Source organism: Ursus maritimus, unplaced genomic scaffold, assembly GCF_017311325.1.
Source record: "Ursus maritimus isolate PB19 unplaced genomic scaffold, ASM1731132v1 scaffold_12, whole genome shotgun sequence".
Classification (NCBI taxonomy): Eukaryota; Metazoa; Chordata; class Mammalia; order Carnivora; family Ursidae; genus Ursus; species Ursus maritimus.
The window spans coordinates 23,634,923-23,650,581 of record NW_024423564.1 but is presented as its reverse complement, the minus strand read 5'-3'; the positions used below and the strand labels follow the sequence as shown (position 1 = coordinate 23,650,581).

The 15,659-nt window shown below is 35.4% G+C and overlaps 1 protein-coding gene across 2 annotated transcripts in view; it reads right to left on the bottom strand.

Annotated features, from left to right (window-relative positions):
• DPYD (dihydropyrimidine dehydrogenase) overlaps window positions 1–15,659 on the bottom strand; it is a 788,358-nt gene that overhangs the window by 421,769 nt on the left and 350,930 nt on the right. For both annotated transcript variants that reach the window (XM_040626997.1, XM_008697678.2), the window contains exons 9-10: window positions 12,793–12,900; window positions 10,657–10,826 (exon numbers count right to left, since the gene is read on the bottom strand). In XM_040626997.1, the coding sequence (XP_040482931.1) occupies window positions 10,657–10,826; window positions 12,793–12,900 (278 nt within the window). The remainder of the gene's footprint in view (window positions 1–10,656; window positions 10,827–12,792; window positions 12,901–15,659) is intronic.

Here is a 15,659-nt window from a genome sequence, read left to right as displayed (position 1 = left end):
TTAATCCCAGGTGGGAAGAAGCATTATTTCCTTGCTAGGAAGAGAAACTGAGGCTCAGAGAAACCAAAGATATTTTAAGGGATGACAAAGCTTAACTAAAATCCTGATATGGCTGAACCAAATCCTGGGTGATATTCATTAATGTCCAAAGACGACAACTCTATATATTTGAAAGAATGAGACTTTGTCTGGTTCTAGTTATGGAATCTCAAAACAAGGTTAATTAGGAAAGGATCTAGTCCAAGGCAAATTAAAGGTCAAGAGGTTGGCTTGATAAAGGTTGACCTCAGTGGGAAGAAGAGATTCAAGCTTCCTATTCAAAGTAAGTTTAGAAGAACAGTAAAATAATGAAATATAGGAACGAAGTGATGGACTTAGGAACTCAGTATTGTAAATGAATTAATGGCAACTCCTTGAATCCGGAAAAAGTGTAAACTTAGAACAAAGAAGTGCTAGTTTATAAAGTGGATAGTAGAGACAGAACATATAATCTCTAGATACAAAAGTGAAAAATTAGAATAGAATTTAAATAAATTTGTTAGACAGTAACTTCCTTCACAAAACTCTTAAAGTACAGAAGGAATATCTTATTTAATCGCTATCCCCAGGGTTGAGAAGTGATATTCAAATATTTAACCAATGATGAATATAAGCAAATGAATGGTCAAACAGATGCCTGGCAAATCAGAATCTACTCTAGCCAATATGCCACATGGAAGGACATCAAGTGAATTTTAGCCCTATCAAAATGACTAGCACACAGCAGACGTTGAATTAACATTTTGTTTACCAAGATGAATGACTAATACAAACACCTAGAGGGCATTCAAGTTAATGAAAGGACAATCAACTAGTAGTAACATGGAGTCAATGGCTACTAACATCCATCCCAAAGCAAGTAACACTGGGTATGCAGAACATGCTACCGGACCACAGCATCCTGTGTTGTGAGGTTGAAATAAAAAGTAAGTGATGTTATTTCTCAGCTGCCACTTACACTGCCATGACAAAACGATGGGCCAGACTGACCAGCGGTCTAACCTCATGCAGTGAGTCTTAATATTTTACTGTTTAAATTCATCAGCCTTCTGGGCTAAGTAGTTCACAGATGTCAGTGTTAGTGTTTTTTAATATCTAATGTTTGTTAATGATCACTAATAACCAGCAACTCTGCAGTTTCGGTACATGAACACTTCTGTTCATGGCACACGTATTTATTTATTTGTTTGATGGTACCTGTTCTCATGAGGGACAAATGGTACACCAAGCAAACATATAAACCTCTCCTCCTTATCTTCACCAATAATTACCCAAGGGAATGATGAAGAAACATCTATAAGGTTCCATTTTGGAGGTTCAATAAACCAAACTGTGACTTTCTTTTCACACCATATAAGGAAAGTAAGAAAAACCTTCTTAGCTTTGATTTTTATCTCCATATTCAGGGAAGATACGTGGTTGATGCTGAGTGAAATAAAAATAGAGTGCTATCACATGCAGTAATGATGATCATTTTAATGATTAACTTTATGTAATGTGATGATTTGGTCTGATTAATATTACAGGCATCATACTGTGGAAATTATGAAACAACTTAATTTACTATAATTAAAAGCATGATGTCAACTCATTTTTAGATTGCATATAGGCAAAGTAAGCATAGGTTAAAACTATAATGAGAACTCAAACCCAGCATACATTAAATTCTAATATACAAAGTTTGAGAAATAATATGAAGAAACAATATTCTTTGTAAAGATTTCCCTTGAATAGCTAGATATTTAACAAGTTGTCAATTCTATATGAACATGAGGACCTCAGAGATGGGGTTTCAAATCAAAGTTGTCTGGTAGTCTGCTTTGGTCAATGATAAGCCTGAAAAATATTATCTTTTATGCTATCACTGCTAAATTATTGCATATACCACAAATATTCATAAACATACAATAAGAGTTCCATTCATCTATAAATTTACCAAACATTTATTAAATACCTTTTTGTAAAAAAAAAAAATGGTGCTAGGTGCTATAGCTAATGAAATAATCCCTGCTTTCAAAACTTTCAGAGAGGCAGACAAATCAGCCATCATATTCAGTGTGATAACACATATCAACACAGTGTGCACTAATGGCATATAAAAAGGCTTCTGCACAGCAGTAGTGCAGGTCAAGAAAGGCAAGCCTGGAAAACGTACTGTATGAACTAATCTTGAAGGATGAGTAGGAAGTAATTACTGGAAAGGAATTAGTTACTGGGAAATTATAGCATACAATAGATTATTTCCCTTAGGTGAGGAAAGATGTAGGAAGGTAAAGGAGTTTATTTCAACAAAGAAAGAAGGAAAGACACCTGCTAAAATCCCCTTGTAAACATGCTACTGGGAAACAGATTATCAATCAGCATTCACAAGTGGGAGAGTCCTTATCTGTGGCATGCTTTTGGCAAGATATACCTGCTAGTCTACAATAGCTTTGGTAAAAACAAAACAAGAAAACCTGGGAATTGGACTTATTGGGTATGAATCTCTTAAAGAGTCATATAAACTATGCAACTGAGTATAAACTGGAGATAAAGTTGAATCAGCTTCCTCTTGTGTGACGGGGCTACTGATGTTAGTTAGAGACCCCACATTAATCTGGGTTGAAGTACATCTTGATACACCAAGATAGGACCTGGGAAACTGTGTTCGTGGTCCTGCACCTCTCTTTGCTTACCCCATACTTCATGTTTACTTACATCCTTGAACTTGTTAAGAAAGCTTGATGCAGGTTATACCTCTCATTGGTGTGAGTCTGATTTCACAATCCAATCTTCTGATGAATTTGGTTACCAAGGAGATGAAGAAAGATCAAGAAAGAGGCAGGAAATTCTGCCTACCACTCCTGATCTCGTCTTCCTTAATTTACTAAACAGTTCTTAACCTATTTTGTACTTTTTAGCTTATATAGACTCACAATCAGTGGGGGAAAGCATAACAATTCTGATGGGTTTACTACTCTCTAGAATATATAATCTAATCCTGCAATTATTATTTTCTTTGACAAAATGTTTGCTGAAACTACAAGTTGAGATTCCTTTAAGTACCTACTATCATGTTGTAGGCTTTGGGTTTTTTTTTTTTTTTTTTTTTCACCTTAAGCTTTTAAAACTGAAGAATCTTGAACAGAAAGAAACATTTTTCCATGTGAGAGTTGTGCAACACAGTGGATACAGTTGCCCCTTAACTATTTTATTGTGACACCACAGAGCTGCAAAAACCAGAAACGCAATGCACTGGATAATTTAGGGGCTTAAATGCTTTTGCACAGGCATCACAAAATACATTTTTTTCTAACAAAAAAAGTGTATTTTTTATTTTATTTTTTAAAGGTTTTATTTATTTATTTATTGGGGGGAGAGAGAGAGAGAGAGAGCACAAGCATGAGAGGGGGGAGGGGCAGAAGGAGAAGCCTGACTCAGGGCTCCATCCCAGTATCCCAAGATTATGACCTGAATCAAAGGCAGACACTTAACCGACTGAGCCACCCAGGAACCCCAAGAAGAGTGTATTTTTAAATATTACTCACGATTGATGACATTTTCTTAAATCTAACTAGTTCTTACACTCCTAATCTTAGATTTTGCTGCAGTCAAGCATTCCTGCCTCCTCTCAGAGTATCTCACAAAATTATCTTCTGCATAACTTTGGTGCCTTTGCAGTATCTACTTCAATCTTGAAATCCCTCTTTATAAAAATTCTGCTCAAACAAGGATCCTCTCTTATCTTCTAATCCTGAGTCTATAAATGTTTATTAATTTTTTACCTTTTATATTACTTGGTTATAGTTTCTTTTTTTAATTCTGTAGCTATCTTTTAAAAGACTGAACACCAGGAACAGTGAATTTTTTTTCAATCCACTTTTAATATTAGGTTGCTATTGTAATGTGATATATTTTAGAACTTCAAAAATAATTACTTATTTAAAAGTCCTCAGTAGTAATTTTGAGGTGTATGTATGTGTATATGTATTGAATATTTCATTTTCATTGGAAGTCTTCCTATAAGGTTTTCAATGCCCAGAAAATCCTATTCAACGTAATTCACTGATTTGATGCTTTGGATCAAGAACTGTTCTATACTTTGAATCAGATACAAGTTGAATGAACCAATCCATTTGAAGGAGTTTGCATTTTAATTTGTGGGGTGAGTATAAAGTAATAACTACCTTATGTGACAGTGCTATTATACAGGAAGCATAAAGAGCTATAAGATCTCACAGGAGGGAGAGGTTAATTAGGAGGAAACTAAGGAATCCGTCAAAAAAAAAAAAAAGACATTTGGAGCAGGCCTTGAAGGATGAGTTCACTTTTTTAAAAGAAACAAAAAAAGCTTTAAAAAATGATAATTATTTGTTTTTACATTAATTCATGCATGTTTTTCATTTATTTTTATCTTTTGGATTTTATGCCTGACCAACATGTATATTTTTACAGTTATGCAAATTACGTTTTAATATTTCCAATGTATAAGACAAGAAAAGAAGACACTGGAAAACTGAGAAGACTATACCAATGGGAGAAGGGCTCCTAGCTTTCACATGAAAGTTAAGAGAGTAATAACACATTGCCATGTAATAAAGTTTGATAGTGACTTGATAATAGAGATGTTCACTGCTAATGAATTTATGTTTACATATGTATATGCACAAATACAGATATGTATACATACACATATACATATGAATCATAAACGATTGTTAAACCTTTTTAAAGGTTTCAGCGTTTCAGATATTATAGGCTTCAGCTCTACAGATATTCCTCATCAACATAATGTAGTCACCATCCTCCCCTTGGAATTACTGAAAATAATTAAGCTTTTAAAGTGTATAATCTTGGATGAGCATAGGCTTCTGTTGGCTCCTGGACTATTTACAGGTCTTCTGTTTGTTTGTTTGTTTTGTTTTTGGTCCCACATGCCATCTGAAATGTTGCATACAGGGTAGAATTTTGACAACTTCACCTGCCAGTTTCTTTGCTACCATGTCTTGAATGCAGCAGATTTTACCTTACCAACAGACTGGGGATACATTAACTGCAAGTTGTTTCAGGCATAGTATTTCCAGATGGGGCCATATTTTTCAGTATAGAGTTGCTGTCATTCCATGAGGAGACAGCCCTCCTGTCCACATTCCACATCATTCACATATCTTTCTCTCAATGTTCAAAATATAGAATTTGGGGGATATAAAAAGCTTTCAGAAGCATATAATTACAACCGTAATTTTACAGATGGGCATTCTTAGGCTAGGATATATAACCTAGAACCAACTTCTCCAACTTTTAGTTAAAACCCTTTCAACAGTTCCATTCTACTTTCTCATGACACTGAACTTTCACACTTTTCAAAAGTGTAAACACACACAGATTTTTGGAACATCATTCCCATGCCATCACTGAAGTATTCAAGGTATACTTAATATCTTAGTACCAGGGAGCCCCTAGCTGCCACTAATTAACTCTGTGTATGGGGGCAATTGTGTGTGTTTGTTTGTTTGTGTGCAGGTATCTTCATATTGCCAATCATGCTAACAGGTTCTGATTACCTTCTGTGAAGAATACCAACTTGAATGATGTGCAGGTGCCAAATATTGAAGAGCTGCTATAAGCATCACCCTTAGTAAGGAAAATTAAATTTGTCAGCATATATAGGTTATTTTCTAAAAACAGTCCCAGGTTCATATTTCTTATAATTAAATAAAAACTAGAAAGCATTACTTACTGGTAGGAAAATGAATGTTTAGCCCACAAGGTGTAGGTAATGAAAGTATCAATGGATGTAGCTCAAACATCATTTGTTTTGTTTGTTTGTTTGCTTTTTTAAGAACTTATTTGAGGGGGGGGGGAGCATGAGCCGGGAGAGGGAGATGCAGGTTCTCCACTGAGCAGGAAGCCCGACCTGGGGAAAAAAATCCCTAGACTCTGGGATCATGACCTAAGCTGAAGGCAGACACTTAATTGACTGAGCCACCCTTAAACATCATTTGGTATTAAAAACGTCTGAAAGGAGGCCTACAGATTGTGCCACATACAGGATCTATGATGGGCACATCAAAGGTAAATCAGTTAATATTTGGCAAATGAATAGGGGGAAACCAAAGGGCACTGGAGAGTGCTATAGAGAGCCCATTTAAAATATGGCAGAATTAAAGATCTAACATGTTTTGCTGATATTGGGAAATTAAATATGTGAACAACAGATTCTTAAAATTTGTGTGTGGGATTGTACTGTTAAAATAATTGTGTTCCATATTCTTCTCAGGAATAATTAATAAGAACTACAAAGTCCTTCCCAACCTTATCCTTTACATTTATCTACTCAAGCAGGTCTGTTGAGTCCTGACCTTCATGCCTCCTTTTAGGGATTCCCAACTGCCTAAAGCATTCTTGCCGTTCTATCTGATCTGTCAACAGCTTTTAATACCAGCATTTTGGGGGATTCTGTTATCCTGTGAAATTTAATCTCACCTATTTAAGCTTGCAGAAAGTACTGGAGGGAATTATTAACAGATTTTCCCTCATCTTCTTAGAGGATAGTGCTGAGTGATTGGCTGCTTTCCCTAAGGACCCACAGCTGAGAAGCGCTGGTTTGTCAGTAGCATCCTATTTAGCATGTGTGCGAGGCCACAAGGGAGACTGAAAGACATTTGGAATCAGAATTACATCAATATGCTGATGGTGCCTCCATATCTTCGTTTCATCAAACCTGTATCCCGTAGCATTAATGCTTTCTTAACTAAGATGGAAAGTGCCCCCAAACAGCACACTGCTTATGGCTCTAATTAGACAGCTGGAAACTACGTTGATGATACATAAGAGCAGTGGATCAGCAGTCTCAGCATCACCAGGAAACTTGTTAAAAATGCAAATTCTCGGGCCCCTCTCAGATCTACTGAATCAGAAACTCTGGGACCAAGGCCCAGCAAGCTGTGTTTAACAAGCCCTCCAGGTGATTTTGATGCATACTAAAGTTTGAGAACATCTGCATTCGAAAAAATGGGATGTGGGTGTCACTGCTGAACCTATTGGGTGTTGCCTCCTAGTTTAGTAGATTAAAGCATTTCTGGATCCAATCACACTGTTCTTTGTTACTAACCATGTAACATTAAATGTAACTGGCTTTTCTAATAATTCATATTTGTCACAAAAAGATGAGAGAACTTTATATTGTTCTGCATTCCCCTCCCTCTAAAACCATCTAGGAATTAGACAAGCTCTGCATATATGCACGCTGACATCCTTAGCAGCGAGGACCTTAACCAACAAAAAAATCACGTTATTCCCAAATACCACACAAGAGCCCAAACCCATTAAACAACACACGAATGAGAAAAACCCTAAATATCTGTTACTTTAAAGAAACCAAGCATAGTTGCCGTTTGAGTGTATTAGGGGTAGAAAGCATAGGAGGAATAGGAGAAATACAGAGAAATTGGATATGATATTAAATTTTTCATGTTGGTTACTATTTTTTCCTAGAATATATTCTCTCAAAACTCTGTCTTGAAGTATTGTACTTCCTCCTGACTTTCCAGTTTCATGAGTGTTATTAGCACTGCTGTGTCATGGGCCCTCTTTTGATGCACCAAAACCAAGTAACAGACATGAGGCATTAATACCAGAACCACTGGAAATACTGAAAGCCCCCAGTCCCACAAAAGCACAGGCACTGGCCAATAACCCAACCCTAAAATCTATGCATATTCTGATAATGTATTACGTATTATCCCTTCTCTCATGCTGAGGAATTTTGCCTAAAACTACAAAATGAACCTTCAAAGGCCTATTACTGTAATACTGATCTACCCTGGAAAGTAGTAGCTCTTTTTTTTTTTTTTAAAGATTTTATTTATTTATTTGAGAGAGACTGGGAGGGAGGGGCAGGAGGGAGAGGATAAGAAGGAAAGAGAGAATCTCAAGCAGACTCCTCACTAAGCGTGGAGCCCATGCAGGGCTCTATCTCACAACCCTGAGATCCTGACCTGAGCTGAAACCAAGAGTCCAATGCTCAACCAATTGAGCCACTCAGGCACCCCAAAAGTACTAGCTCGCTTAATGCCAGAAGCCCTGATACCAATTCCCTTCAGAAAACATTCATTTCACAATTCTTTGCTGAACACTTTATATGTGGCACCACTGTGCTAGGCAGGGGGAAGACACAAAGGAAGCAAGAGGGCTGACCATAGACCCTGTTCTTACAGAGCTCACAGTCAAGGAGTTTTAAAATCATATAAAAAAATCTGGTTTCTTGTAAGCCAGTAATAAACATCCAAATATTTGTTTTTATGGTTTTAATTAGACCCCAGATCCACTTGAGTTCTACTAAGTTGTACTGCAGATGGGTGACCTGGTCTTCCACAGACCCACTGTTTTTCAACAGTTTGGAAACCATGGCTCAGTACAGCGAACTCTGGCCTTAAAACCAGCTATGCCTAGACTCTGATCCTTTCCATCCTGTAAGCCAGTCCCATTGACTAATAGCCTACTCTTTCAATACGGCCCTGATAGATTCCCGGCTTCTGACCCAAACCTCTTCAATCAACTTTCAACAGAGCAGTCCCTTTAAAATTTAACTCAGATCTTGGTGCTTCTCTGCTCAAAACAGTCCAGTGGTTTCCTCTCTCACACAAAAAAACTAAAGGTCTTATGAATGCCTACAAGACCTCACCCAGTGTGCCCCATACTGTCTTCTCCTACACTGTTCCAGTCACGCTAACTTATGTTTTTTATATTCCCGGAAGTTTAACAGCCTTCTTCAATTGCCTTGCCTGGAATGTCTGGCCCCCAGATGTCTACATTCCCTCACTGTCTTCATTCCTCTGCCCCAAAGTCACCTTATTAGAGAGGCCTTCCTGGGCTATTTCATTTACAATGGCAAATCTTGCTACTTCTTCTACCATACCCTCACCCCAAATACTTTTGCCTTATACTCGTACATTAATTAACTTTTCTCCATAGCACTAATCACCTTTCAATACACTATTTATGTGATAGTTAACTTGTTTGATCATCGAGTGTCTTCCCTTAGTAGTTACAAGCTGTATTAAAATTGCCAAGACTATACCTTGTATACAATGGATGCTCAATATATATAGGTTGATTAAATCAATAAATAAGTAACAAACATCTACCTCTACCCTCTCAAGCATTACCTGGTCTCATTTTGTGTGTGTGTTCTACTGAGGGTGGAAGAAATAGTCACCACTCATTTCTAGTTACCATTGTTAATAGAAGATGACTGTAAAATAAAGTATAAAGTAACTGGCCATTTCCGTCCGGGGTCATCCTCCCTTCCAACTCTCAAGGTGCAGCTTTTATAATGAAAAGTTCTTTGATATTGGAATCCGAACATGATTTAAAATATTTAGTTCAAAACATGTGTCAACTATTTATTCCTTGCTGAGGCCCTGTGCTATGCATGGAGATATACAGATGAATAAAATTAGCTCCTGTCTTCTTTTATCTTAGGCAAGTCATTTAATTCCAGGGCGGAAGTTTTCTTTTTATTTGTAACATAATGAAATCTCACTAATTGATGCTATAGACTGCACTCCAGGAAAAAAAACTTCCAAAATGATATGACCATGTCCACCTTGGATTTTGGAAGGAAGTCTGAATGGGTATAATAGATAAAAGAAAGCCCAGAGAATGCAGTTGACATCTGAAACTCAGCCATGAACCAGTGGTGACTCTGATATGTTAGTGAGATTAACCTGTAAAGTGGTTAATCTACATATGACAAATTACCTATCGACTACAGTTATAATTCTTACCTGGTATAGAGACTCCAAATATATGAAGGCATTCTAAAGCAAATCAAATTCATAATACTGATTTGGATAAAATGAGTAATTTATCTTTCTATAAATACGTTTCATTCTTGTTCTCAGAACTAATATCCTTTATAAGGCATTATCTTCCTCTAACAGCATTAAAATTTGAGAAGTCCATGGTACATGTACCCAGTCGATGCCTCACCCAAGATTAGTCACCACTCACTTCAAAGAGTGAAATCATTTTAAATCTGTCATTTTTAGTAAGTTAACTCATTATTAATTCTAAATAATGCTTACATGAGAGCTCTTTAAAAAAATAATAAATGGCAATCTGTTTATTCTATCGGCTTCACAGCAGAATGAATTGACTTTCAGTATGACCAAGGCATATGACTTGGAATGCAGCTTGTAAACTTGGCTTATAGAGCATTCCAAATGTCTCTAATTACCACATTCTCCTAATATCCTACATTTTGTGACGAATGCCTATTGTTCATGAAATGAAGACTTAGCACATTCCACTGTTACTAGTTAAATACAGTACATTTCTAAGATACTAACACTAAGAATAAGAGGCACTTAGTATCGACAAAGATAAATTTCTCATTTTATCCAAATAAAGTATTATACAATAGCTTTCTTTCGCTTTGAACGTCTGAATTAGGAAAAAGCAAAGCAAAACAAAACAAAACAAAAAACCATGGGTAGCCCAGGAATTTTTAAATTCGCATTTCACAATTTCAAGAACATTCTAATGATTTAACAAGGACACTGCACATTAACAGTTTCATCTCCTAAAATCTGTTGTGCTACAACTCCGTATTTTCTGATGGTTCTATTTTACCTCCTCGGGGACAGCTCTTATATTAACAAAGCCTTTTCTGAAGATGATGAACACGCGACGGGCTCCACAACATAAAGCGGATGTTGCACAGTCGAAGGCAGTGTCTCCCGCTCCGAGTACAATCACGACTCCCCGTATCGATGGCAATGGAGGGTGACAGGCACACATTCCTGAATGATGAAAGGAAAACCCCATTTTCAAGTAGAGAAACCATTTCTGCATGACAGCTCAAAAGATACTTGTACTCAAAGCAGTGTAAAATTGCATCTTGCAGTTTTCGAGGATGGAGTGTCACTATCAAATTATTCTGCTCCATTGAAAGACAGTTTTATTCCCATTTTAAAAAGATGCTCATATATGTAATTTCATAGTCAGTACCTTTAACTTCTTTTTTCTTCTAAAAGGGTTGCTACAACATATTTTGAAGAGTTTAGGTCAGAACAAATTGGAATCAATCAATTAAAACGCAGTTCGTCAAAGTCATGATATGTATTTTTAACTTGGTGTCATTAAATTTGTTTGTTAGAAGGAAAAAAAGTGATTTTATCATCTGGGTTAACATAATTCCCAGCATTCCATGAAAATACTTAATTTAGATATTATTTTACAGGATTTCTAACATATAGCCCTGCTATATATTATACCTAGGAAACTTTGAACATTTACGTGCTGAGTAAGTGCTTTCTATGTAACGGAAGAATTTTTAACAACTATTTTCTTGAAATACTTAAAATGAACTTTCTCCCTTTAGTTTTTTCCTGGTTTTGTTTGTAAAATAGAGCTATAAAAGAAATATGACTTCCTAAGTGTTCATTTCTCAAGGACATATATATGAAGATTTGATGAAGATTCTTGTAAAAAGGTAAAATGCAGTTTTCTCTATGTGTTAGGTATCGCTGTGTTATCAGATTAAGTAAAACTATTGATAAGATTGATAAATTACTATAAAGAAATGGCACCACGGGCAGCATAGGCCTATAATCTCAATAAGTGTACTCATCCCGCTTGGAAGAGTGCATTTGGGATTACATAATTGGCCCTCTGTAATTCTCGAAAATATGTTATGTGTACTAGGATCTTCCTTAGAAAGGATTGCAGGTACAGAAGCATCCCTTTCTCCTGGGAAGAGAAAGGTGGAGATGGTATACATGTTTAGCTGTAAACTTCTGCAGAATGACCTAATAGAGAACGTTTCTTATCTTTTTACAAAAAATGTAAGCTTTTATCTTTTCGCATGTAATTAGATGTTAGAATAGCTGAAGTTTAAGACTTTAAAAATATATGTTTAAAGGATTTAGATGATGTGGTTTTAGAGAATATATTATAGCTTCTTTATTACTAAGGCTGACTCTCATCCAACCAAAGCATAGGACTGGTTTAGCTTCTGCTTGCTCCTCTTGGGCTGCATGAAGTGATATTACACAGCGTGTACATACTAGGGTGTCTTTCAAAGTGTTTTCCTTTAACTTTATAAATTTTCTGTTCAGCAAGAAACTGGCTCTTTCTGCCTGCTTAGACACAAATGATGTAAGATATGTGAAAATGTGTCCTATTTTAAAACTATAAACTATATATTAAAAATATATAATGTAAAATAGTTCCTAAACTGAAGTTCCTGCTATTTCTTTTAAGAACATCTTCCAGTTGGGGCACCTGGGTGGCTCAGTTGGTTAAGCGTCTGACTTTGGCTCAGGTCATGATCTCAGGGTCCTGGGATAGGGCCCCACATCAGGCTCCCTGCTTAGTGGGATGCCTGTTCTCCCTCTTCCTCTGCCTGCTGTTCCCCCTGTTTGTACTTTTTCTCTCTCTGTCAAATAAATAAATAAAATCTTAAAAAATAAAAAAAAAGAACATTTTCCAATGTTTGTTTAAGACTCTTACTTTGAAGCAATTTTACATGATGGAGTGTAGACCTCTATATGACAGAGTGGAAAAATCCTTATGATGATGTTTGATTGGAAGAATGAACAAAGGGGTGATCCTAGAAAATGATTACATCATACTTGTTTTCAACTTTATATTGGTGTAGCAAAAATGATTTGAGATCTGAACAGTGTCCTCCTAAGCCTGGATTTAATATAATTTATAATACATAAACAACATAGGCAACGTTAGGAATACAAAACAATGTTATACCTGCTTTACTGCTTTTGGCTACAAGTGGCAAAAAGTCTTTGGATGTGTAAAATCCATGGTTCTGTGTCAGGTCTTTGAAGATGTCGTTTTTGTTAGGGTCTGGCAAACCTAAGTAATAAAAATTTATAAAATCTCATTAGCAGAAGAAGGGATTTTTCCTACCGTATATTTTTAAAAAATAGAAAGCTGAGATCATTAAAATAATGTGGGTCTGAGAGGAAAATAAAATCTGTAGACAAATCAACATAAAAATGTATATAACACATTGTTACAGAACTCAGTGTATACCTTTACATTATAACTAAGCACAAATCATAAATCATACATTCAAGTACACATATAGGTATACAGAAACATGGATACATACATATACATGTACATGTAGTGTTTAAGGGAAAATCAGGTTATATTATTTCCTCATGTTATAAATAAAAATAAGTTTCTAGCTTATTAGAGTGCTAAATATAAAAAATCATCACAAAACTAAAATACAATATGGATACATATGCATCTAGTTCCTGAATATGGCAGATCATCCTAAGGGGAAAAACAAACAAACAAACAAAAATACTTGAAAGAAAAAGATGTATTTTACTACAAAAAAAATCAGCTACTTGATTAACCAGAGTAATGTTTTAACAAATAAAAGAATGGATAACAAAATTGGGATAATGAAAAATATAAATAGCTTCTAAGCACCAAAGTTTTAAATACATTAGTAATTTAAGAACTGTAATTTAAAACAATGAAATATGATTTCCTGTCTATTAAGAAGTAAAGGCTTTTTAAAAATTAGACCATATGGCAAGGGTGAAGATGGGACCTATACTCTTTTGATGCAAATACACATTGGTGCTCAAATTCTAGAAAATAGTTTTCAATCTGTACTAAAGAAACACTAAGACATGCAAATAAAGATTTAATGTGCAAAAACAGTCAATGCAAAGAGAGAGAATGAAGGAAAACCAAAATGCCAATAAAATGAACGAATGAGTTTTACTTTAAAAAAGAAAAGGCAACAGAACACAGTGCAGCCATTAAAATGAATATTTGAAAAATGTGGTATTGGACGGTAGTCAAAATACAGTGTTAAATGAACTAGCAGGATACAAAACTCTATAGTATGATTCAAGTTTCATAAAATCTGAATGGTGATAATTTCTGGTGATGGGGCTGTGGATAATGTATTTTTTCATTATTCTTTATTTTCCAAAATTTCTACAACATGCATGCATCAACCATATAATTAGGAAATAATGGCCAAAATTTTGAAAAGAAAATGAATAGCAGATTAACTTTTTTTCAAAAACAAAGCAAATCTGACAGCAATCACCCCACCACAGAAAAGTGTAGAATTAATTCATCTCAGTTCCATAAACACAGGGGAAAATTTATAGTTTAACTAGATTTACTTCCCCAAACTCTGGGTTATTCTAGAGAGGTAGGATTTCATTTTATTGTTAAATGAAGAGCAATGAGTAGTTGTTGGTGGATACCTACAGTAATAAGAACAGCCCAAGAATGACTTTCTCATGTGTGATAAGGTAGATACGATATCTGATCTGAAAGCTGAAGGTGATTGTGGATTGACTGAGTGTGTAACCCACAATAGACCACTTTGTTCCTTCAAATTAAATTGAACATTTTTCTTTCCTGTCCAGCATTCCTTCCTCCCAAAGATTTGCCCTTTGCTCATAGATTATTAGTTTATCACTTGTCATTAAAATTATTTTATTTATCTAGGAAGGTTAGGCAAGTCATTTGACTTACCTTTGCTTTGGCTTCTTTTTTTTTTTTTTTAAGTTTTTATTTAAATTCCAGTTAGTTAACATATAGTGCTTTGGCTTCTTTATAAATGAAATGAGATTAAGACTATTTCCTCATTTTCTGACATAAAGGATTACTCCTTGGGCATACTTATAACATGGAAACTATTACATAAATGTGTGGTTATTTATATAAATCTTTTAGAAAGACTAGAATAGGGAATGGTTACAGTTACATAAAAATAGCTGAATATGTACTTGAAGACTAATAACAAAACAATTTTTCCTGAAAGCTATTAAAAGAGGACTATAGTTTCAGCTACACCTTATTAGTCTAACCAACATATATATATATGCTACATGCTGAAATTTAAATAAGGACCTGTCTCCCCTCTTACATATATTACTATATTATAGAGATAGCATATGTTCTATAGCACTTCATTTTCCTGTAAACACACACACACACACACACACACACACGCACAAGAAAAATAACCTGAAGTGCTGTGCAATTTCAAGGAGATAGGATAAAACTCTTTAAAGCAGATCAAAAACAAAGCACAGAAAATGTACGTGGCAGATAAAGGTTCTGCATTTACTGTCAATAAGGTCTACAATCCTCCCCTTACTAACTCCTAATCTGAGCTTTTTTCACTACTTGCCATGGTTAAGACAGAGAGGGAAATTTATATCTGTGATTATTTTCTATAGACTCATTGCTAAAATAACTTTTCTAAAGAAATGCAAGGCATTCTTATTGAATATACCACTGGATCCACGGAGAAGACTTTTCCTATCCTGCAAGGATTATTTCACACACACACACACACACACACACACACACACACACACACACACAAAAGCTTTGGTAAAATTTAAATTCATTTTTTCCACTTGGATCAAGAGACTACAAGGACAACTGAATTTCCTGTGCTCTTACTCCATTTTGCATTTATCCCTCTAATGAATTTAACATTTACTGGATCAGATTCTTTCTGTAAATGTTCAGGAGGCACCAGTTAGATGTTCTGACTTAGGGATAATGGCTTAAGGAGAGAAAAAGTGAGCCAGAAACTGGACAGGATCATTATGTTATTC